The sequence below is a fragment of the Oryza sativa genome, chromosome 2, assembly GCF_034140825.1.
Source record: "Oryza sativa Japonica Group chromosome 2, ASM3414082v1".
In the NCBI taxonomy this organism is placed as follows: Eukaryota; Viridiplantae; Streptophyta; class Magnoliopsida; order Poales; family Poaceae; genus Oryza; species Oryza sativa.
The window spans coordinates 10,160,162-10,184,393 of record NC_089036.1 but is presented as its reverse complement, the minus strand read 5'-3'; the positions used below and the strand labels follow the sequence as shown (position 1 = coordinate 10,184,393).

Genomic DNA, 24,232 nt, shown 5'->3' with positions numbered 1-24,232 from the left:
AGGACTACCACTCACCAACTCCTCCCAACCAAACCACCACAATCCTCTGAATCTCACTCACTTCAAACCCATCCAGAATCCCAGATTCACAATTCTGCAGGAGCCACCACAGCATTCCGAAAATCCATTTTTTTGACAAATTCGTTCCTTTTCTTTTTCAAACAGTGAGCTTTGGGATGAAAACAAAGTCATATTATCTGCAGCATCGCATCGGCATCATATTTTTCTTTTTCTTTTTTTGTTGTTGGGATTGATTTATGACATCACATCTGGCGTTGATGTCGTGCCTGCTGGTGCTGCTCCTCTCCCTCGACAAGTTCCTCCTCCACTACCTCAAGAAGCGCTGGCTCTCCCCGAGGATCTCGACTTCCCCGTCCAAATCGCGGCGATCCATGGCGGCGGCGGCGGCGGGCGGCGGTGGCGCCAAGTGGAGCGAGACGGCCATGCTCGTCATCGACATGCAGGTATGTGTGTGTGTGTGGGGAAATTTCTTGGTTTCTTTTGGAGATGTTGGGTTGGTGATGGTTGATGTGGGATTTGCAGAAGGATTTCGTTGACCCGGCGATGCGGAGCCCGATGCTGGTGGATGGCGGCCAGGCGGTGGTCCCCACCGTCGCCGAGGCGGTCGCCGTCGCGAGGGAGCGCGGCATCTACGTCGTCTGGGTACACTTCTTGCTTCCTTCCCCTCTCTCTCTCTCCTCTCGCGGGGTGGCTCGGTTCTTGTTGATTAGTGAAGCTCCATTTCGTCCTCGTGTAATAATTTGTTTAGTCTCGGTTGCTTGGTTTGGTTGAATGCGACGAGGACTGCGAATTTCGTGGTCGGATTCAGGAGGAATCTTGTGTAGCCTGTGGTGCTCTAAGCAAGTGCCACAGATTTCTTGGTTCAGTGCAATGTATGTGCAGCAGTGTGGGATCAAAATTCGTGGGTGGATTTCCTTTGGTTTTTGACCATCCTGCTCGTCGTTTCGGTTTGCAGGTGCAGCATCTGCCAGCATTTCAACGTTTAATGGCGTGGAATTGCAATGGTTGCTCACATTTCCTCACTCTGTAGACTGATTGACGAATAGAAGTTATCTTTTGATTTCTTGTTCTGTCAGGTCATTTAGAACCATATTCTAGGCAACAAACCAGATATTATGCATTATTTTCTGCATGAGTGTATGCAAAGAACAGAGTTTATGTGGTATAGTAGACACACATTTGTTTTTATCTGATGAAAACCAATTTTCATATTGGAGGGTCGCTGCTTTGCTGGATTAGGTGACTGACTCCCTCTATTTCATCTCTAAATAGCAGAAGGTAGGTGTGTTGTTTAATGTTTGGCGCTGCACGACATTATTCTAAAATCTACAAAGCGAATAATTTGCTAGGTGCGGTTTCCACTATGAAACTAAAATTTGGTTCTTTTGAATTGGCTTCTGCAACTTATACATGTTCATGGTTCATTAAATGTAATTTTGAATTTTACTAAACATGCTATTATGATAATCATTGGACGTGTTGCAAAACTAGCAGCTAACCTGTATTAATGTGATCTACATTTCCCCCTTCCTATGCAAAGCATTTTGCTTCACCAGGTAGGGATTTTAATGCCAATAGATTTACATGTGGTCATAGTTTTGAGTTCTGAGACCTTGGTTGATGATGACTGCATGTAGGTGGTCAGAGAGCATGACCCTTCTGGAGCAGATGTTGAAATTTTTCGGAGACGCTATTATTCTGGTGGGAAGGGCCCAACAGTGAAAGGTTTGAAAGGTGCTGATCTAGCTGATGGGCTTGTTATCAAAGAAGGGGAATACAAGTTGGTGAAGACAAGGTTCAGTGCTTTCTTTGCGACACCCCTTGATTCTGTCCTCAAAACCTCAGGAATAAAGAAATTGGTTATCGTTGGTAAGCACTGATATCCATCTATCGAGACAGAGGTGAACATTGTTTTCTTAGCTTGACAATAAATTCTTGTTGTTTTGTGTTTGTTCTTTAAGGGTAGCAATTCTTTTTCGCTTTATTCACTTTGCAATTTTCAACATCCTTATGTTCTAAGTGGACATATAATGGCAGTAAAAACTATCATATGAAGTGGTGAAAAGTCCCGAAATTGAATGCTTGCACAGTACTGTTTTGTAGTCTAGTACATTACAGACAAATATTGATACTTTTCTTTTGTGCCTGAGGATCTCTACCGCATTGCTCAGAATCACATTACTTAAGTGTTTATGGTTTTTTAGGGGTTCAAACACCAAATTGCATCCGGCAGACAGTCTTTGATGCTGTAGCATTGGACTATGAGAAAGTGACAGTCATTATTGATGCAACAGCTGCTGCTAGGCCAGAGATCCATCTGTGTGAGTAATCATTTTTCTCACTTCCTCTTCTTGATCTTGGTGATTTGACATGGACATGACATGTTTAGACTTTAGATTAATGGTAGATGCACCTTTTCAAACTAAAAGACAACTTTCCATGCCAATTAAGTGCTCTATTTTAAGATACCAGATTTTGTTCACGACCCGATTTTGTCTTCGGTGATGTAAATGTTACTGGGTAAACACTGAAATTCTGGAATAGCACGTAGGCCTAGAGAGCTAAGCTCATTTAATGATAGACTCTTTATATGTTATGGTTCCATCAAATTCTTATTGCATAGTGACTTGATTCGTTCTCTAGAGCTGCTTGTCAGATCGCATGCTATGTTGGACAACAGGTGATTTAGCCTTTTATTTCTATAAATATTAGTACAGTTTGAATGCGTTACAAATGTAGGAATCAAAGGGTAGGGAAACTTGTAAAATCCTATTCAATACGAATAAATATATAGTTTCAATATGTGATATATTCACAATGTGCAATAATTTAGCATCGAAGTTGCAAGTATTAGGTTACAATAAGTTAATAATCAGCCACAGCTCTTGTTGGCAACTATAATTCTTCCTGCTTTGTCAGCTGACGAAAAGAATCTGGAGTTTGTTTCCTGTCTTTATTCTGTTCTCTGAGATTACTGGTGACTGAAGGTTACTATTTTATGTTAACCAGCAAATATAAGAGATATGAAGAATATCGGAGTGGAAACACCAACCTTGGAAGAATGGCGACGATAAAATTGCTGTTTCTAGTGATATACTACATGCTCAACTCCAAAGTATTGGAGACATCCCTGTTCCTTTCCATCTCAGTGGGTGTAATTATATTAACCTTATGTCAGGTAGACCAACAGCAGATACTGTTTATATATATATATATATTCAACTGTACAACTCCTAACCATTCCTATATAAAATTGATCATATTGGGATTACTGCTATCAGTTTTATGTGTTTTAGAGTCATGGAGCACACAGAATTGCAGATGATTTGTTCTAGATAGAAGAAAGTTGTGAGACAGAAAAACCTTCTTTTTACAAGTCTTTTGAAACTGTCCTGATAGAAAGTTCTTGATATCTAGATGAAAGTTGTGTGATGAAAAGCCCTTTTTTTTCTTTTTTGGGACACCTTTTATTTTTTGGAGAAAAAGTAAATCTCCTGGTGGATTTTGATATCTACTTTGACGATTGATTTTTGAAATTGTAAGATGAAAATCTAAGGCCCTCATCGGATGGCCTAATCAGCCAAAGAAAAAGCCAAATTTTGAATTTTCAAACTTAATTTTGAGATATTTTCAACGTAGTTTCTTTTTCAACATTGGCTTTTAAGTCACGAAGAACACATTTATAAAAGTTTTATCTACAAATTTATTTTTATTTCCTAATAAGCCAAACGATGAGGACCTAACAGTTTCCAGTAAAGTTGCCTGCCGTTTACCACGCATAGTGTATTCATGCAGCTGTGCCTTAGCTTGTTGAAATAAATAAAAGAGTGAATTGTAGTTTTGGGACCGTCTTTCCTCATGTTAGTTTTCCTCCAAAATTCCTATGAAATGAACTATTCCATACGGATTTTAAAGCATTTGGGGGGAGGGACATTCCTTTTTTTCCAAAGTCCCATGTAGGAAAACTTTCCAACGGATTTTAATTCTCCAAAAATCCTCTATTTTTTTTTCAAAGGAACCCTAAATGATCATTCATGCAATTTTCCAAAGTTTTTTTTTCCCCACCTTAGTATTTGAAGTGCTAAGCCACTTGAATCCTACTTTTTTTTTGGGTGCAAATCATGTGTTCCAAAAGAGTAAATAAATGAAGTACATAGAGCTAGGACAAATTATATTGTTGAGATGTCGTTAGCATGGCCCAATGTGAAAACAGTTGCTCGCCTACTCCATTAGCCTTGTCCAAAATCACGTGTATGCATGAGGATTAGTCAAACGTACCATGGGCCATTAAAATGATAAGATGCGTGCATTTCATAGGAATTTGTTTTTTTGTTCATTTCATCATAAGATGCGTGCATAGTGCATACATACAGAGAGATCAAGTGCTAATAATGCTACTGGTATTCTTGAAGTGATATTTTATTCTTTCAACCTCTCACTCAGCCTCACCATAGCCTTCCAGGTTTGCCCCTCAGCTAGCCCCTCTTACCTGATTTTTTCACTTCATATGCTATTTAGATTTTCTTCACTGCTCCTACATGCTAAAAATCTAATTTTGCAGGTGTGGCTTGTCTATGTAACTTGCAAAAAACACTAGCGATAAAATATATAGGTAAAACTCATACGTACATATAGGACATCCTTTCTAATTGCCAACATGCTAAAATTTAATTTTATTAAAATCTATAGAGAATAATGTGGACTGTGGTTTATACGGTCCCAATTCACAGTTCACTGGAATAAACCAGAGATGAAGATTAGAGGAAAAAGAAACACAATTGCGTTGGGACTTTATCGTGCTATAAATTACAAAGCGCTCTGAAGGTACACACAAGAAAGACCCTGTGGTATGACCCAAAACAAAAATAAGAATTCCCTTGCAATTGGAATAGCAAAATTTCTCTACATTTTCAAGATATACAATGACATTTGCAAATTATATATCTCCTAGCAAGTTTTTTTATCTTAAAATGAACAAAAGTTATAAATCTTAATGATAGGTTTGTAAATGATGTATCACTAAACATCATTAAGAACATAATATGGAACTAAACACTAAAAGTTTTATATATCTCTAAAACCCGTTAACTCATGACATTCCGAATTTTGATGCCAACAAAGGTACACAATTTTTTCTTCATCGATCAATTCCACACCATACATATCCCAAACTACAGTAATAGTTTATATCACAGGTGTCGTTATACAAAAGATACATCACACTATACTCAGATCATAATCTCCACATGGCAGAAAAGTGTGAATTTCGTGTTTAGAAAGGTAACCATATATTGCTGTAAATTCTGACCTTCCCTCAAAATAATAATACTCCTGTCATTTTTTTAGCAAGAAGATATATACCATCATTTTTTAACAAGGGAAGATACATCTATCATTGTGTATTGACATACTGCTTGCAGGATCTGAGCATCCATGTGAAATGAATTAATCATGCAGCAACAAAAAAGAAATTCAAAAACTACATATTGAATTGCACTGTAGTACTACTTGAAGGACATTTCAGTCATAAAAAAATGCATTATGTATCATCCTCTACTTTTACTATAAGGGGACAAAGCTAGATTGGTACATTTTACCGGGGCTAAGCGTACATTACTTTGAGATCCGCACATGCAAATGAATGGTGCAGATTGCTGGTGCATATGCACCTAGGTGTAAAATTCCAACTCCTGTATAGTTGGGTTCGTTTGTGTGTGTTGGGAACCCATTTGCGCATGGAAAAAACAGAGCAGTCTATTAGCGCATGATTAATTAAGTACTGTATTAGCTATTTTTTTTCAAAATTGGATCAATATGATTTTTTAAGCAACTTTTGTATAGAAACTTTTTGCAAAAAAAACGCACCATTTAGTAGTTTGAAAAGCGTGCGCGCGGAACACGAGGCAGGTGAGTTGGGAAAGTTGGGGGAAAGAACTCAGCCAATATGTGTGTGGGGGGGGGGGAGGGGGGGAGGGATATGGATGTGGATGTGAAATTGATGTCAATTTGGATGTGGCTATGAATGTGATGAATGTGACTATCATATTGTGTGTTAGTTGATGAATGGATGTGAATTGGATGTGTATTTGGATGAATGTGAATGCGGCTATCATATTGTGTGTTTTTTTGAAAGAAATACCGCAAGGGAGGTCCCCGCTGTTAAAGAACTTTATTAATGAAAGGTATAATGAGAAAGATTACAACAAACTAATCCAATTTAAGATTACATCCTTATCTCTCTCACTTATTCTAAACAACAAGAGGAGGAGGTTACCTTTTAAGAGTTGCCTCTAGGAAGACAAGGAAAGAATTTTTGTTAAAAAATGAAGCCATTCCTCTGCTTCCAAATATTCCATGCACCATACACAAACTTTTCCATAAAACACTATCCCTGATAGTGAGATTTTGCATGAATCATCATACTATCCATGCTCAGAGAAGTATCCCAGAAAAACAAGAGCATTCCAATAGCTCTGTGCAAAAGAACATTGAAAGAAGAGATAAAGCAGGTCCTCGATAGAGTTAACTGAACAAAGCACACAACTTAAGTCACAAGTCCATGGCATCACATCTAGTGCTGACCGTGCCAACCAAATATGGAGTGGTGGATGCCCACAGACATTAGCATCCTTAACAGTAAAATTTATCCACAAATATAATGATTTCTAGAATGCTACTTATCCCATCAACCATTACTAAGGCACTACTAGAGACCGGAAGGCTCCTGTGTGCCCCAGGGTCACACGGGAACAGGTAAAAAATGCACGATAACGGCGTTACCAAGTGCCAGCTCACGGTAACGGTGACATAGGAGCTTCACCAGTTTACTGTGTGGACTTCCCTTGAGTTCACGTGAAAAGCGCATATAGGATGGTTATATTTTTTTTTACCCAGTAAGTATACACTGGTTATATCTTTTTTTTACTACCTGTAATTCCTTTACCCCTTTTTCCATCACAATATATACAAATCATCAGCAAGCCCTACATCATGTCCCATACATTTATCTCTAATGCAATACAAACCATACAACACAATAAAAAGAACAAGTGTATATTTCAGTAAACATAGGTTAAGATTAATTAGCATACAAGCAGTTCATGGTTCATGTCAATTAAAGCAATACTCAAAGCACTGAGACAAGAACTAGCGACAACTTATTTAGTTGATTGATGGTACAGAGCCTAGAGTTGATACTTGAATATACTTGCAATTATGATAAAGTTATAAGAAACAAATAGGCAAAGACATGAAAAGGTTGTACAATTGAAGCAAAACATAGCAATGGAAACTAAGACTAGTTGCTCAATGGATAAACTATAACTAGATCTGTTAGACTGTCAATATCTAACTCAACACTGTAACTTGAGCAGTTTTTCAGTTAATAAAATGTGGAGATGCCTGTATTTTATTCACCGCATTGAAGCATTACAACACAAATAATAACTTAGAAAAATAACCCACAATCTTCCACAGATACCATTCAGATTGAAACTTCTAACTCTACCAGGGAGAAAAATAAGTGAAGGCAACGTTCATCATAATTAATTGTGGCAAGATTTTCCCACAAAACAGATGAATGTTATAGATGAAAGTAAATACCTTTCTCATCAACCCCACAGTTGCTACTCACTGCAGCTACACATATTACTTCCGTCGCCGGTGTTTATATTTCATCATTGTCATCTTCATCAGTTCTATCAAAACAAAAAAAAGCAAATTTTAGTATAAATGAAATGAATCAACTTCATCATCACTTATTGACATCACAATACAGACCACCAGCAAGCACAAGGGCACATCACATCACACATCCTCACCATTACTGCTCTACTTAGCCGAAGCCTGAAGAAGTGAGTGGAACCTGGGCGAGCTTGGTGCGCTCGAGCATGTCCTCGGCGGGGGAAAGCGTGGGGTTGTCCTCGCTGGTGTCTGCTCGGGGAGGATGGAGTTGACATGAGGTGGGGAGGAATGTGCGGCGGCTGAGCGGGCCCCGCCTCCCACTCCCTTCTCCCCGAGCTCCTACCACTCTCCTCCATCCCATCACCACAAACGAGAAACTCCAATCAGTTAGAGATTGAACTTGAAAACCCGATGGAGAACCATGAATAGTGGCCCTCAGGTAAAGCGCCACCGAAGACGGTGTCAACCGAAAAGTAGATCTTGGAACATCCACCACCAAACGAAACGGAGAAGAACTGAAGTGAGAAGAGAAATGCACCGGAGAACCAAAACACCGCCACGCCTCATCACGGATGGAATCCCCCAGGGAGAAATCCCATCCTCTCAAAGGCGCAGGTGTGACCATCGCCGGCTACGAGAGATCACCATGGGGGGTCGCCTCCTAGAGCCGAAGAGCTCGCCATCTAAATCCCGGAGTGCTATATTGTGTGTATGTTGATGAATGGATGTGAATTTATTGGAATTTTTGTGATTGTATGATTTGTATGTGAAATTGGTAGGTTCTGCCTTTTTTTTTCTTGCCAACTATAAAGTTCTGGTTTTATTAAAAACCGACACCTATAGTCTTTGCCACGTGTCTAGACTGGTCAACAACCGACACATATATGCTATTTATAGTTTTAAAGAACCGGCACCTATATAAACAGTCACATGACACTTTAGTTTAGAACTAGCACCTATAATATCGAATAACATATAGGTTTCGGTGATAAAAACCGACACATGTATGTCTACAGCGACGATAATCGAAGTCGTTAGTGTCGTCTGCTGGGTCAGTTGAAAAATCCGACACCTATGACCAGTTTCCAACCGGCACCAAAGTATCTTTTTTGGGTGCTGTCCTCTTCTCCCTGCTTTAGCTAGAGTACTTTTGATTTGTTAAGAGCAGCTATCTTGCTCCAACGGCATGGAGTTTGGGCACTAATAAAGACGACTTTTGATGATGTTCCCCTACAATGCACAGGTGCACGGCTCATAAGGGAATTTACCCGTGCAGTATATGCTAGCTCTGGGGCCTGTGTCACCGGCTGTATGTGGAAACATATTTCTAGAGGCTAGAAACGGTCAGTTAAAGTCGACCGCCTATCCCTATTTTCCTAGCTGGTGATCTTAGCTGATCATCTCTAAAAATCGACTTCCAACAACGGCCGCTATAAGGTTGCCTGCCGTCTGTGGCGGCACGTTGTCCTTTGCATCATTTTTCACATGCTTTTTATTAGAGGCCATCATCTGCACCACCTTTCCAAACGCATTTTAGCTGTTTATCTAGAAATGGTTTCCGTAGCAGTGGGGGCTACCGGCCACGTTGTACCCAAAATTTTGACAAAAATGATAATTTTAGAAAACTTATTCGAAGAATGAACCGTGAAAAAAATCTTATTGAAAAATGAACCGTTGGCTTAGTGCTAACCTAGATAACGCTGATCAAGCTATAATGTCTTAGTGCCATCAATATTGGTGCTGAGCTCTCGTCCGAGGTGTTGTGACTTTGCCAAGTCATCATAGCTTAGTGTGAAATGACTTGGCGTTGAGGTCTCCACGGATTAAATAGTAGCACAGGCATATTCTTTGATCAGAACCGCAATAGTGTGGTGGTTAAATTCTTCAGTTATAAGCCCTTGGGTGTCCATCCTGTCCATTTTTTTGGTTTTTTTCCTTTTCTCTTTCTCCTAATACTAGGTGAAACCCACGCGTTGCTGTGAGACTTTAGTAAATAATGGATAACTAGGTGGAATCAGCTTATATAAGTTGATATGATTTATGATAATTTAAATAGTATATGGAATAATGATGATTCAAATGTAAAAGTAAGGTGATGTGGCTTTATGGGATAAGAAAAGGAGGGAAATAATTTGAACCCTAGATTAATCACTAAGGGCTAAAATAGTTGAGATGATATGGCTTAACGAGAGAAGAAAATGAGAGAGATAATTAATTTTGACCACTAATTAATCATCTAAGGTCTAAAAAACAGTTGATATGATATAGCTTAATGAGAGAAGAAAATGAGGAAGATAATTTGAACCGTAGATTAATTCTAAGGGCTAAACACAATTGATATGATATGGCTTAATGCGCAAAGAGAGAAAGAATATTAACTAAGTGATGATTAACTATAGGGATATAATTTACACCATAGATTAATTATCTAAGGGCTAAAAACAATTGAGATGATATGGCTTAATGAGAGAAGAAAAGAGGCAAATAATTTGGATCATAGATTAATCATCTAAGAGATAAAAACAATCAATGTGATACAGCTTAATAAGAAAAGAGAGAAATAACATTAACTAAGCGAGGATGAACTATAGGAAGATAATTTGGACTATGAATTAATCATTTAAGAGCTAAAAACAGTTGAGGTGATATGGCTTAATGAGAGAAAAAAATGAAGGAGATAATTTGGATTAAAGATTATTCATCTAAAGGCTAAAACCAATTAATTTGATACGACTTATGAGAGAAGAGAAAAATAACATTAATTAAGTGAGGAATAAAAAATGATGGAGAGATATGTTGACATATTATGTGAATTATGTGGATGATGATTTAATATTTTTGTATTTCTAGAGCTCTAAAATTTAATAAATTATAGAATTATAGCATACTTTGTATGATGTTTAAGATGTAATAATTGTTATTGGATAATGATATGGTATCTTTACATGCTGCACTTTAGAATTTAATGAATTGTAAATTTACAGTAAGATAGGATACTTTAAAAAAATAATATTTTTTTATTTGTAAATTTATTTTTATTTTGAACTTGAAAAATATGAAATGAAGCATATTATATTGCAGATTTGAAAACTTAAATTATATAATATTTAGATTAGTTTATATGAATTTCTATATAATATTAGGAGAGTAAGAGAAAAAAGTTTTTTTTTTTCAATTGACTACTCACTCTTATTCTTTTACATATTGATCTGTTTCGTTTGTAATTTTTTTTATTTTGAATTTGATTTCGAGTGCCAATATGAAAGAAGTATATTATTACGCTCGTTTCAAACTTTCATCAAGGACATCGATTTGTAGATAGCTAGTAACCTAATATATAATTTAAGTTCCTAAATTTTCCATATCATTCAAAATAAAACAAACTTTGCAAATAAAACATATCAATTTAAAAATAATATTACGAGACACGAGAAAAGAAAAAGAAAGATAAAGAAAGAGAGAGAAAAGAAAAGAAAACGAGAAGAGAGGGGAAAATTAAAGGAAAAAACACCGGGACGTTATAACTGTGTGAAGTTTGGCATTCTTTAAACATATAATTAAGTTTTCGTTATGTCCATGCTTTAAATAAGTTTTTTAGAAAGATCATTTTTTGTTAAAATTTCGGCACGTTGTAGCTTGGGTTGGCAATGCGCCCTGCCCCTGATTGACTACCGGGGATCGATAGATGAGACGATCGACGCGATGGAGTGTGGAAAAGTAATTAGAGGAGGGCGTACGTACGTGTCGCCACCATGAGACTAGTCCTCCAGCGTACGAGGATTAGACGTACCTACCGTCGATCACGCACCTCTAGGGTCGCTGCCGATCACCGTCCATGTCATGTCTGCTGCTGCTATACCTATAGAAATGCTCCTCTCCAACCATAAAAAGGACCCAGCCAGTGCTGCCATTTTCTTCTCTCCATGATCAGGCAGTGCTATATATGCTAGCTAGTACACACAGTCACACACTACATCGCAAGAGGATTAATATAATCCCGATCGAGTAGATCGAGCTGTCCGGCCGTGCGAATCTTGGTGATATCCATGGCGCCGGTGGCCGGCTCCGGCGACGAGTGGAGTGAGACGGCCATGCTCGTCATCGATATGCAGGTATATATACACCTACTCACGCGATCAAGGGTATACATGTCAATTAGCTGATATTACTATTGTGGAATTACAACATGGTGTGTGAAAAGACGGGTTAATAGTTTTAAGTGGGGTTCAATTTTTCTGTCCATTTTTTTCTCGGTTTGCCAGTTTTGGGGGTGTACCGTTTTTGGTAGAATGGTTCTTTTTTCCTAATAGAGACACGGAGAGAAGCTAGGATGGCTGCACTTTGATAATAATAGTAGAGAGATATGTCATATGCTATGCGGTTGAAATCTAATGGTTTTTCTGCTCGAGTTGCATTGGTGGTTTAATGCAGAAGGATTTCGTGGATCCGGCGACAAGCAGCGCCGCGCTATTGGCCGGTGAGGCCATTCTACCCACTGTCACCGCAGCAGTCGCCGTCGCGAGGCAGCGTGGTATCTTCATCGTCTGGGTTAGTCCCTCTAACTTGGGATTGAGTCTAGCATGTAGCATATGGTGGGTGATTATTACCGTACCACTCAAAAAATTTAACAGGTCCTTCCTTAGAATCTCGTGGGAAGCTAGCTGCTATTCTCAGATAATAGCCTACATATAGTTTATTTTTCTTAACAAGCTTATACATATTATTGAACAATTTGATCAGTTTGAGATAGATCGTGGATTTTAGGACTAGCTAAAGAAGGTAGGGACCTTAATTACGAGTTTCCTCAAACATGCCCTTATTTTTTAGCTAGCCGTCACTAGCGCTATAAATTTGCATTGCTAGAGCTGGGTAGCCTATGCTTACTTGAGTGTGATGTGTATTATATATTTGTAGTTTTAGAAAATAAATGTTTAAAAAACAAATCTCTTGTGGGCATCAATACAAATATAACACAAATATATGAAGCAATTGACTTTTTTTCTTAAACTTTAAGCAACATATTTATTAAATTGTTCAGTTAAGTGAAGTAAAAAAGAATATCACTAGATCCATCATCGAAAGTACTTTAAGCATGCCAGCAGCATGTTTGTATGTTTGCACGCATAGAAATGCATTGTTTATTAACCGATGGGTTTTATTAATTATGAGCTACCACATGTTGCATGTTTTTATTGAACTTGAGCAAGCCGTGTATTTTAACTTAATGTACACATATTGTTACAATTGTATACCAATATTATCGTCCTTCATATGCATCTCATTTTCCCCCCTATGATTTATAGTTGTGGTGGTTGAATGATTTATCAGTTATATGTAACAAGCTATACTGATCGTTTTATAAATCCAATCCAAGAGGAATCTTATACCATGTTAAAATTTAGTTCACTCTCCCAAAAAGGTCTTATGACACACTATAAGAAAACCATTTTCTCAGATGAGGTATTTTTTTCAGGCGGGTAGGCCTCTCGGAGCCAAATGCCTGTCTACGAAAATAGCAACAGGGAGCGAGACCGTCGTCCGCTTGCGAAGATTGATTTTTCAGGCGGACGACATAAGGTGCCGCCTGCGATTATCACAGGCAAACGTCTAATGTGGTCTGCCTGCAAAAATCATACCTGCAGCTCCAACCAGAGGAGTAGTGTCTAAGAACCATTCTTATCCTCTCCATCACTCATTTCCCTCCCCCTCCTCTCTGTCTCTCACACGCGCTACTTCACGCATCGGCGGCTCCAACCAGAGGAGTAGTGTCGGCGGCGGTTTCGAGGAGGAGCGCCTGGGGTAGGGGCGGCGTCAGCGACGGCTCCGACGAGTGGCGTCGGCTGCGGCTCTGACGAGGAGGAGCGGGCAGTGGCGGCAGCTCCGAGGAGGAATAGTCTTGGCGAGGGTCTCGACGACGAGGAGCGGTGTCGGCGGCGGGAGGAGCGGCTGGGGCGGCTGCTCCGATGAGCGGCAGGAGTGACAGTGGTTCATTAGATGGGAAGGGGCGGTGGCGGCGGTGTGGCGCCGGGCAACTGGCGACGGCGGCAGCACGGTCGGATGGGGGATTTTTTTTTGTTCACGGAGTATATTTTGGCAGGTAGGTGGTTATACCGCCTGCAGATTTCGCAGGCGGAGCTGATGCCCGCTTGTAAAAATCGTATATTTTTGTAGGCCTTTACTTGCATGTGGGGTGGATGGCTACCTAGAAAAATCCATTTTGTCTGCTTGCAAAAATCTATTTTCTATAACTAGTGTGAAACTAGAACTAGATTATATGTTCTTGTGCCAACTACCAAAAGGTCATCTCGTTCATTTCAGAATTACTATCTCCTTCGCATAGCATAATATAATGATTGGAATATTAATCGAATTTTATGCCAAATATAAGGGATTGAGTAGTCCTACTTTTCCCTCCAAAAACAACTCCAAATTTAGGGCATTTCGAAATGCATAATTTAAAAAACGGAGGAATAGAAAAAACATTGGGTTTTGATAAGAATAGAAGTGTAAATCAGAGAATTACAAAATACCGAAAATACATAGGAATTGTCATTTGGTTAGGCAGGAAGAAAAACACAGGATTCAGATAAGAAAGATAGACTCAAAGAAAATTTTTCAAGTGGTTGGAGCTTTTCTAAAGTTTCCTCTAAAATTTGCATACAATTAGCCATTCCATAGAAATTTCATAAGATTTAAGCTCAACTCCTTTGTATATATCAAATAGAAAAATTTCCTATAGGATTTGAATCCTGTGAAAATTTTCACAAATCCTTTGATTATAAGGTGACCTAAATTTGTCCCCACCTTATTACCTCCACCTATCCAACCATTCCCAACACACTACTCAACTAATGAGGGGCGTCATATTATTTTTTTCCTTTCTCCAATGCATCTCTAAAACCGTCCTCTGCAAAGTCGCTTCTGAACTTGCTCGAATCAGAACAACCATTATTTGGGTTTGCAACACTTATCAACAGTTCAGCTTCAGATGGTGGTTAATTCCTCAGTTTGTTCACTTTTCAGCCACCAGTTCAAGTCACAGAGAGGCCATAGGCTGCCACCATACATCTATCTGCTTGATTGCCTCCCTTTTGGATCTTCTGATCTACATGTTACAAGAAACTAAGGGAGAAAACAGACAAAAATGAACATGTTTAGCAGTGACCACTGAGCTAGGAAACATGTATCAGATGACAGACAAAACCAAACCACATGAAGAACAGTTAAACGAAAGGGACAGGAGAACAACATGTTGCACTTGTGTCATCACAAAAAGAAAAAAAAAAAGGTTGCAATCAACAATGAAAGGGAGATGACAATGCACTTCTTATTAATTCCATAAAAAAAAGGCTGAACTCATGCACACACAACCTGGGGATAAGATTCAAAATTGGAGAGAGAATAAATAAAGCAAAAGAGGAGAAGCACCGTGCCAAAAGGTAGGGAAAGATGTATAACAAAAAAAACATTTACAGAAGGCATATTGGAATATGACAAATAGCAGGGAGAATGACACATGTGGAGCTCACCACCTTTTTTTTAAGTTGATTAGATTGCCAATTAAATATTCCATAGACCAAAATTGTCCGATTTAGATGAAGGGATGTAGATCAAATGTCATGTAAAGTTTGTCTGGTTTAGAAGTTTAAAGAATTATAGTTGATTTTTGCCTTCAGCAAAAGTACAAGGTGTGAAATAACCTCTGTTTCCTTTTCCTTGTATACATTATGCTCTATAAATTAGGGGCTCTAAAGTTCTCATTTTGAGATGCTGCCATGCCATGAATGTTGGACTGATGAACTGATTGATGAAGATGAACTGCATATATGCAGGTGGTCAGAGAGCATGACCCTTCTGGGAGAGACGTTGAACTTTTTCGCAGGCACTTCTATTCTAGTGGCAAGGGCCTAGGGGTGGAAGGTTCCAAAGGTGCTGAGCTCGCTGATGGGCTTACTATCAAAGATGGGGATTACAAGTTGGTGAAGACTAGGTTCAGTGCTTTCTTTGCAACGCACCTTGATTCTGTCCTCAAGACCTCTGGAATAAAGAACTTGGTTATTGTTGGTAAGCACAAAATATATATTTAATCAAGCTATGATTTTGTAATTTGCGGTCATTTGTCCTGCAACCTATAATAATTGGCTGTAGCAAAGGCCAGAAATAAATTCTATTATTAAAATATATATATACACATATGTATCCATGGGAAAACCATATCTTGAACAAATCATATATCATACCTTGCATTTCTTTTGTGCTTGAGAGTTCAGTACTTCAGTACCACATTGCACATCACTAACGTTACAGCTTATATATTTATTAATTTGCTTTTGAATTTCAGGGGTTCAAACACCAAATTGCATTCGACAGACAGTCTTTGATGCTGTAGCACTGGACTACGACAAAGTTGCTGTCATTATTGATGCAACAGCTGCTGCTAAGCCGGAGATCCATTTATGTAAGTACACTTTTCACACTTCACCTTCTATGTATCTGTCACGTCCAAAAATTTAGCCAAATTTATAGATTATTTTGTTTCTAATCAAATCAGGGTACATAAAATGACAAATTAATATAAAGATCCAAACGTAAATAAAATATAAATACTTACAAAAGACACTTAGTGATCCTTACACCGAAAAGAAAGTAGCAGCAACGAAAAAAATGCGATCCTAGCGAGGCTTCAGCTCCACTCCATAGGTAAAACTCAACTAGGGTATAAGCCTTTATCCTCTAACTCCGTCTTCAACTCAGGAGCACTACGCTTCTACAAAAGTTGAAATAATAGCGAGACTGAGTACAACCATCGTACTTAGCAAGCACGCACCAATGATGCAGGCGTGCATAGGGAGACAAAGAGGGGTTTGCGGCAATTTACATAGAGGCGGTTGTAAACATTTTATAACTAGTCTAAAACAGTAAAATAGTTGATTAATTAAGGCAAGATTAAATGTCCACGGAACAACACTACACCATGTTGAACAGGCCCAACCAAACCACCTAAACTACACCAGTTCATTATGTCAAGTTATTAATAATGTGGGACTAATCACGGTGAATCTGGTTGATCGACCATAACCACAAACACGGCTATTCGAATAGTTTTACGCTAGCCAGAGGTGCACAACTGTACACACAATACACAATCCATCGGCATGTCACCGTGTCCGGCCAAACACGTAAACATGTCGAGTGATTGTGACAAAACGCTTCGCATAACTCCCCCTGACCATGCGCACCACACCGCAGGTTTTGCCCCCACCTTTAAAACAAAGGTGGGCAACCCCCTCGTGACTAGGTGAATCCGGAAGCCACATAGGCCATCGCAGGGCCCATCCAAACTCCACCACACCCATCCTTGCCTGGGAATGTCGGAAAGGGGAAAGTTATACAAGTCCAGCAGTTACCCATTCTTGCTTGTGGTAAGCGCGGTAAGTATTCCAATGTTTCCGTGAACCGGTCCTTATTTGCCATGGGTGTGACCAGCAAAACCATGCACCCAATTTTTAATCCCAAACGGAAATTGGGGCATGACAATAACTTTCAAAACCAAAACATCTCACGACAATAGAACGAATCATCCATAATGGATTGGAACCCTCATCATTGCGGCAAAGTGTGTGTGGTCACTGTTAAGTGATCAATAATGTGAAAAACCTCTCTATGACGGGCGAGTAGCCATTACTGATGATAGATTTCTTTATCGGGCCCAACTTCCACCCATCACCGATAAGGTTTTCCTAAAACGCCACACTTCTAAAAGCCCATCACGAATGTGTCATCAATGACGGGCTTCAACTTTCACCCAACAAAAGTGACGGTTGTCACCTTTGATGGGGTGTTTTAGCGCCCGTTACGGATGACCATTTGTGGAAGCTTGGAAATTACACACGGGAAAAATGTGTATCTCATCGATAACTCCTTTCTTTTGCGACCCAACACAGACGAGATTTTTCACAAGAAAATAAATTTGTTTTATTGGCTAGCCTTAGACAAATGCTACCCACGCCCGCACGTCCAGTGCTAGCACCATATGCCTCACACAAAGCCCACATGTGCCATATGCCCACAAACTGACCCATACGCGCAACCGCGAGGGTCGGCTCAGATATCATTTATAACAGTCTGTCCTCCAGAAAACGCAGCCCAGCCCAACCGACAGGCTGGCCTACTTACATAGACCATCTCATTTACACTTTCGTACTCGCTTCATGTAAAATAGTTAACCCAGAAGTGATATGGTTAGAGGAACAAAGTCTTATAAGTTTGTTACAACATTGCTAAAGTAGTAAGGTGGTACTAAACATGCGCACACAGCTCTCATGTGCCACATAGGCCAAATCCTAATTAGGCCAGGATGTCACACGGCAATTAGAGTATGCCAATTTCATTGAATGTAAGAGTAAAAGGTATTGTGAGAATAGTTCAAAGAAAAAAAAAGTAAAGCTAAGGGATAAGCTCTAAAAGTCGTTTTGCTTCTGGTAGAGTCTAAGTTTTGGCCTCCTCAACTTTCGCCACTAGGGCTATCGCAGAAAGTTCTCTGTGTTGGGACATTTTTTGGTTTCTCCTTTCAATATTTCAAGCCATTAGTAGCATGATGGTGCAAACTCCTTTTTTCGGTCGCCCCTTGCTTGCAGTCAGCATCGTCCACCACTCATGAACTATTGAAGCTATGCTCCATATTGTCGGTTTGATTTGCTCGAGCAAGATCCATGTTGATAGCATGTCCCATATTCCCTCTGTATATCTACATTTTGCTAGGAAGTTGGAGGGTGTCTTTGGGTGTGCCGATAGAGTGAGTAGTAGGTACTGTTTGGTCAGCCATAGGTTGCTAGTCTATCAGACATCCACATTCGCTACACCATGACCTGAAAGCTACAATAGCTCATCTGTCGGTAAAGACCACCTATTGCCAAGGAAAGATCTTGCATTTCTTCGGCGCTTAGGGCATCGAGATAATCATCTTGTAATTCGTGTTGATGGAGCCAAAGAACTACACTTTGTAAGTGGATACTGCCATGTGTTCTCCATGTCTTATGAGCTTTCAAGTGATTCCATCCTGTTCGTCGTTAAGGAAATGTACTTCTTGCATTGTGTTCTGTAGGGGGTTGACATCTTGTATCACATGTCCTGTTCAATGGCCTTCTTCAATGTTCCATTTTTTCTGGAGATAGTGTAGAGTCTCAGCGCAACATCCTTTGGGCGCAAACCATGCAAGCTAGATAGTTGTGCCCACTCAAAGTTTTTGGTGACAAATGAGTTGCCTACAATTGGAAATTGTTAACCTCATTTCAAGGTGTTACATGAGGAGAAATTGAAGTCCCACAAAACATGGTAAACCCTATTTAACACAAATAAAGACATATTTCAAAAGGAAGGAATTCAACACACATTTGCAAGAACTTGTTAATTGACTTCATGACATGTGTGTACATATGTGTGTGTCATATTTTGGCATGCATGGCTTCTAAATTGCAAGTATACATAAATTGTTTTTTAAAAAGGAAAAAGTTCATTTACTCCCCCGAACTATTTCACCGGAATGCTAAACTATTTTGCTTATTTTACACCTCCGAATTATTGAAAATGGTTCAGTTTACGCCCAACACTATTTCTCCTTTTCATTCTCTTTATATAACTCATATTTTCACTGAAAGTTTGATATGATGATATATGCATTACAATTTACATCTCAACATTTTTTTGTAGATTTTTTCTCACTGTTTACGTAGGCTGGAACACATCTAAAACCAATCGAAACATCAATATTATAAAGTTCAAGCAAATATTTATGAAAAAAATTAAAAATATTTTTGAATTTAGATATGAATTCATCTATGGCTCCAAAATTTTCAGCTTAGAATACAACTTGTATAAAATGTAACATAAAAGAGAGAAATATTAGAGTAAAGTGAACCTTTTTCAATAGTTTAAAGTGCAAAATGTGAAAAAAAAAAGTTTAAGGGGTTAAGTGATCCAATGGATTAGTTTGGGGGAGTAAATGGACTTCTTTTTTCTTTTCATAATGGGCCATCATTGAGGCCCATCCAAACAAGGCCTTAACGGATAGGATTTATTTTAAGTGTAAATATAACTGAAACTGGACCTTGTGTACATGTGTTGATTATGTACTCTCTGATTAATTACTTAGTAATTGAGCACTACTTTATGTTAAACAGCAAACATGATAGATATGAAGAATATCGGAGTGGAAACACCAACCTTGGAGGAATGGAGACGTTGAACTTGCTGTTACGTACTGCTCATGTTATTACAGGAAACTTGCTACATATATACGCAAGACCACCACCTTCCTGGATGCATCATCAGCAACAGCGACTGGACCTCCATATTGTTACTTGTTTAAATTACCTCCATATGCGTCATTATAATTATATATATATGAACCTTGTATAACTGTGTTTAATGTGGTGAGTACTAAATGTGGTTATATATATATATATATATATAAAATAAGTGATTCCCTCGCTACTATTAAAACCATTTTTCGTTGCGGCCATTTTAGGTTTTCGCTGGCGAAATTTGGAGCCACCACAAAGCAAAGCGATAATTCATTTTCGCTGGCAGTCGTCTTAAGCCAGCCGCTAGCAAAAATGGATCTTTGCTCGCGGTTGTCTTACACCAGCCACGAGCAAAAATTCATTTTCGCTGGCGGCTGTGTTAAATCGGCCGCCAGCGAAAATCTATTTTGGGCCAAAAAAATATGCATGCAGCTGCCCAGCCGCTAGTGAAGATTTGGAGAAAAGCCTATTAATTCATTTTCAAAATTCAAATCCAATTCATATGCATATGGCTGCTCATTTCCAAATTCAAACACAAAATACAAAATCATCATTAGCACAGATCAAACATCATGTAAACAGATCAAACATCACAACATGCACTAAACATCTGCATCATCTGGATAATCTGGAAACATACCAAAAAAAAATCCTAGTCGAGCTCGTCAGATCCGTGCTGCCGCCGGTCTCTCTTCGTCACCACCTCACCGCTGCCGGTGGGGAGGGAGGAGGCGCCGGATCCACTCCCCGCCTCCCCCTCCCCCGCACTGCTGACGATGAGAGCCGCTGCCACCGCCGCCCCCTTCCCCGCGCTGCTGCCAAGGTCTCGTCGGCAGATCCGGCCTCCCCAGTCGCCGGGGCAGCAGATCTAGCCTCCCCAGTCGTCGCGGCGGCGGATCCGGCCACCCGCGTTGTCGTGGCGACGGCTCCGGCCTCCCCCGTCGACATGGCTGCGGATCTGGCCACCCCCATCATCACAGCGGCGGATCCGGCCACCCCCGTCGTCACGGCAGCGGATCCGGCCTTCCCCGTCGACGCGGCGGACGGATCCAGCTCCAAGCTCGCGGAGAAGAGGCGACGGCAGCCCGCGGCGGCGGTGGTGACGGCGATGGAGGACGGAGAGGGAGAAGGAGAGAACGCGGGGGAGGAGAGGAGGAGACTAAGGTGGAGGTGGTAGGTGGCTAGGTGCGGTAGGTTTATATATTTGCCTCAAAAAAAATTTTTCCAGCGGTCCCCTTTACCTACCGCCAGCGAAAACGCGATTTTTGATAGCGGACACTTAAGAGGACTGCCTCAAAAAATAGAGTTATTTTTTATGGCGGACCTCTTAGCATGGCCGCCAACGAAAATCGGTTTTCGCTGGCGGTTTGTAACCCCCCTCCTCTCGTTATATTTTTGCTGACGGTTCTTACGTATGGCCGCCAGCGAAAATTATAGGATAACGCTATGCAAAATCGTTTTTCAAGTAGTGCCTTTCTCATCCCCGCACCCACCCAAGACCATGGCCTTGGCCTCGAAGCCCCGCGGGACGAAAACTTCACCTGCCCCTGCCCCCTAGGGGTGGGTTCTGGCCCCACGGTCTGCGGAGGAAATTGCTACCTATAAGAACAATTGTTATATTCATACTAGTGATAAATTCTCCTCACTAATGACCGGTTTGTTTCTGTGAAAATATTTCTTCACAATGGAGATATGGGGCAGGGAAAAAAAATCTGATTTTATTATGGTGAAATGTCATCCAAATGTGACAATTTCTTTTTTCTGAAATGAAAATTAACCGGCTACCCAGTAGCAACACTGCCGCCTGCGTACTGCCAGTTTAACTGGCAATGATGCCTTTTCCAACGGTGATGAGGTTTTATGTACTATTGCATATTCCTCTCATTCCCCTCGTGTTATAAATATTTAACGCAATTGATTGTCACCAATTGTGTTATTATGTTTTTATAAATATCATTTGTTTTCTTATGACTTGGTTTGTGTTAGTGTTAATGGTACTTTAAACATCCCCGCAAAAAAAATGGTACTTTAAACATGACTTATATTTTTTATAATCACACTAAATATATAAACTTATTAAAGTAATAGAAAAAACCCTCCACGTTTCTCTCACCCAGCCTAAAAATTGTCATATTAATCGAAGAAAAAAATAGAGTTCACATAGAAATATAATTTAAAAATAGCTGAAATTCAAAATTAAAAGTAAGGTATATTGGAAGAGAAGACTAGAGTCCATACTAGCATATAATTTAAAACTAATTGAAATTCTCAAATAAAAAATAAGGAAAATGAAAGCACAGGTCAGAGTCCATATAAAAGTATAATTTATAATTAAAATTTGGAATTAGAATATCTCTACTATTATAAAAATTGAAGATGTTTCCACGATCCGTCATCCTTGTTTGAGTCGGTTATAATAATTGAAGATGTTTTCGCGGTTCGTCATCCGTGTTTGAGTTGGTTTTAATTTTATGTTTTGGTTTAATCTATATCTCTTCTCTACTAAAAATTGAAGATGTTTTTGCCGGTATTTTGGTACGTCATCCGTGTATGAGTCGATTTTTAAATTTGTTTGCTTTTGAAAATACATATCCGTAATTGAGTCGGTTTTTAAGATCGTTCACTTTTGATAATACAAAAGGAATCACATAAGAAATCTGTTTAAGAAAACTCACATGCTAACTTGAGACGATCGGACTCCTAACTGCAGCTCATGATTTTCTATATATATATATATATATATATATATATATATATATATATATATATATATATATATATATATATATATATCCTGGCGAACTTCCACAGTGAATTTCATCTTAACTAAACCATATAATAATAATAAGATTAAAATAGACTTCACCCGTTGTAACGTATGGGCATTTTTTCTAGTTAAAAAAATTTTAGAGTCCGTACAGATAGTCTAGAGTCCATATAGGAATAAAGAATTAATTGAAATTCAGAATAAAAATAATAAAATTAAAAGTGGAGTTTAGAGTCTACATATAAATACAATTTAGAAATAACTCAAATTCGGAATAACAAAAAATGAATATTGAAAGATGAGTTTGAGTCCATATAGAAATACAACTAGAATTGATTGAAATTCGAATTAAAATAGAAATATTTAAAGAAGAGTCTAGATCAGTCGATATAAAAGTACAATTTAGAAATAACTAAAATTCATAATTTAAAAATAAAAAATATTGAAAGGAGGGTTTAATTACATCGTTGTTCCATTTTTATCATCACTTCGATGGTGTTTGAATCTTCTGAAGATGAAGATGAATATTAAGTGTTTCACGTAAAACGAGGTGGTAATAATATATGATTAATTGAGTTTTAATTATTACAAACTTAAAAAATGGATTAATCTGATATTTTAGAACAACTTTTATATAGAAAGTTTTCGCACGAAACACACCGTTTAGCAGTTTGAAAAGCATGCCACGAGAATCTAAAAGTTTATCCAACTTTTGTTGGAGAAAAGAACCGGACCGAAGATGCTAAAACAGCCAACGTACAAACTAAAACATAAACACCTAACCAACCAACCCAGTACTAGCATGCTCTTCAGTACCACTACTATTTCTTCCAATGGCCACTAGAGCAATCACCATCTGCTTTACTTCATCATCTTTCCTCATAGCTACAGCTTTATCCAATTTTGCTGCAATCTTCAAACCTGCACCTTCACATCTACAGCCTCATCTCTATCAATCAAGTTATTATTCTTCAAATAATTCATATATCCTTCTTCCCATTACCAGAAGTTATACCTAGATCCATCTTTCTACACCATTAAAAACCAATGTCAGCTCAGACCGAACTCAACACCACACCAAACACAATCAATTATTACTCATAACTCATCTCATGCTCAGGACAAGCGTAGATAATACGGTTCAGGTTAGCGATGGTCCCCGATATGTGCTTCCCGACAATTTTCTTCTCGCATAAGGGCACAAGATTAACGGTACCCTCTTTCGACGACTACAGGAGGAGGCCTAGCTAAAAGAAGCCATGGGACTGCGACCTGCACTTGGTTGCTGGTTGTCTCCCACCGTGCCCTCGCCACCACACTTTGGCTGCCTCCCGCCATGGGCCTCGCCGGCTACCGTCCTAACCCTAGCCAATTTGGTGATTTTGGGGATTTGGCCAGCTACAATGGCATGGATGGGGAATATGTAATATTTCAAAACACGGTGATGTGGAGGTAGCCG

The 24,232-nt window shown here is 39.2% G+C and overlaps 2 protein-coding genes and 1 long non-coding RNA gene across 3 annotated transcripts; 2 read left to right on the top strand and 1 right to left on the bottom strand.

The window, feature by feature from the left end:
• The first annotated feature begins 3 nt into the window (after window positions 1-3).
• Window positions 4-3,300, top strand: LOC4329006 (probable inactive nicotinamidase At3g16190). The gene is made up of 5 exons (NM_001416511.1): window positions 4-464; window positions 544-663; window positions 1,659-1,890; window positions 2,226-2,342; window positions 3,031-3,300. Exons 1-5 carry the CDS (start codon window positions 258-260, stop codon window positions 3,093-3,095), a joined length of 741 nt encoding a protein of 246 aa, NP_001403440.1. The 5' UTR covers window positions 4-257; the 3' UTR covers window positions 3,096-3,300.
• A 4,094-nt stretch (window positions 3,301-7,394) lies between these two features.
• On the bottom strand, window positions 7,395-8,461 carry LOC136355400 (uncharacterized). Its single transcript, XR_010739642.1, has 2 exons — window positions 7,842-8,461; window positions 7,395-7,718 (listed from the first exon to the last, which is right to left on the bottom strand). It is a non-coding gene; the product is annotated as an uncharacterized lncRNA (long non-coding RNA).
• Window positions 8,462-11,527: 3,066 nt separating this feature from the next.
• LOC4329005 (probable inactive nicotinamidase At3g16190) lies at window positions 11,528-20,205 on the top strand. Its single transcript, XM_015768538.3, has 5 exons — window positions 11,528-11,816; window positions 12,136-12,252; window positions 15,537-15,768; window positions 16,046-16,162; window positions 19,884-20,205. Exons 1-5 carry the CDS (start codon window positions 11,751-11,753, stop codon window positions 19,946-19,948), a joined length of 597 nt encoding a protein of 198 aa, XP_015624024.1. The 5' UTR covers window positions 11,528-11,750; the 3' UTR covers window positions 19,949-20,205.
• Window positions 20,206-24,232: the final 4,027 nt, after the last annotated feature.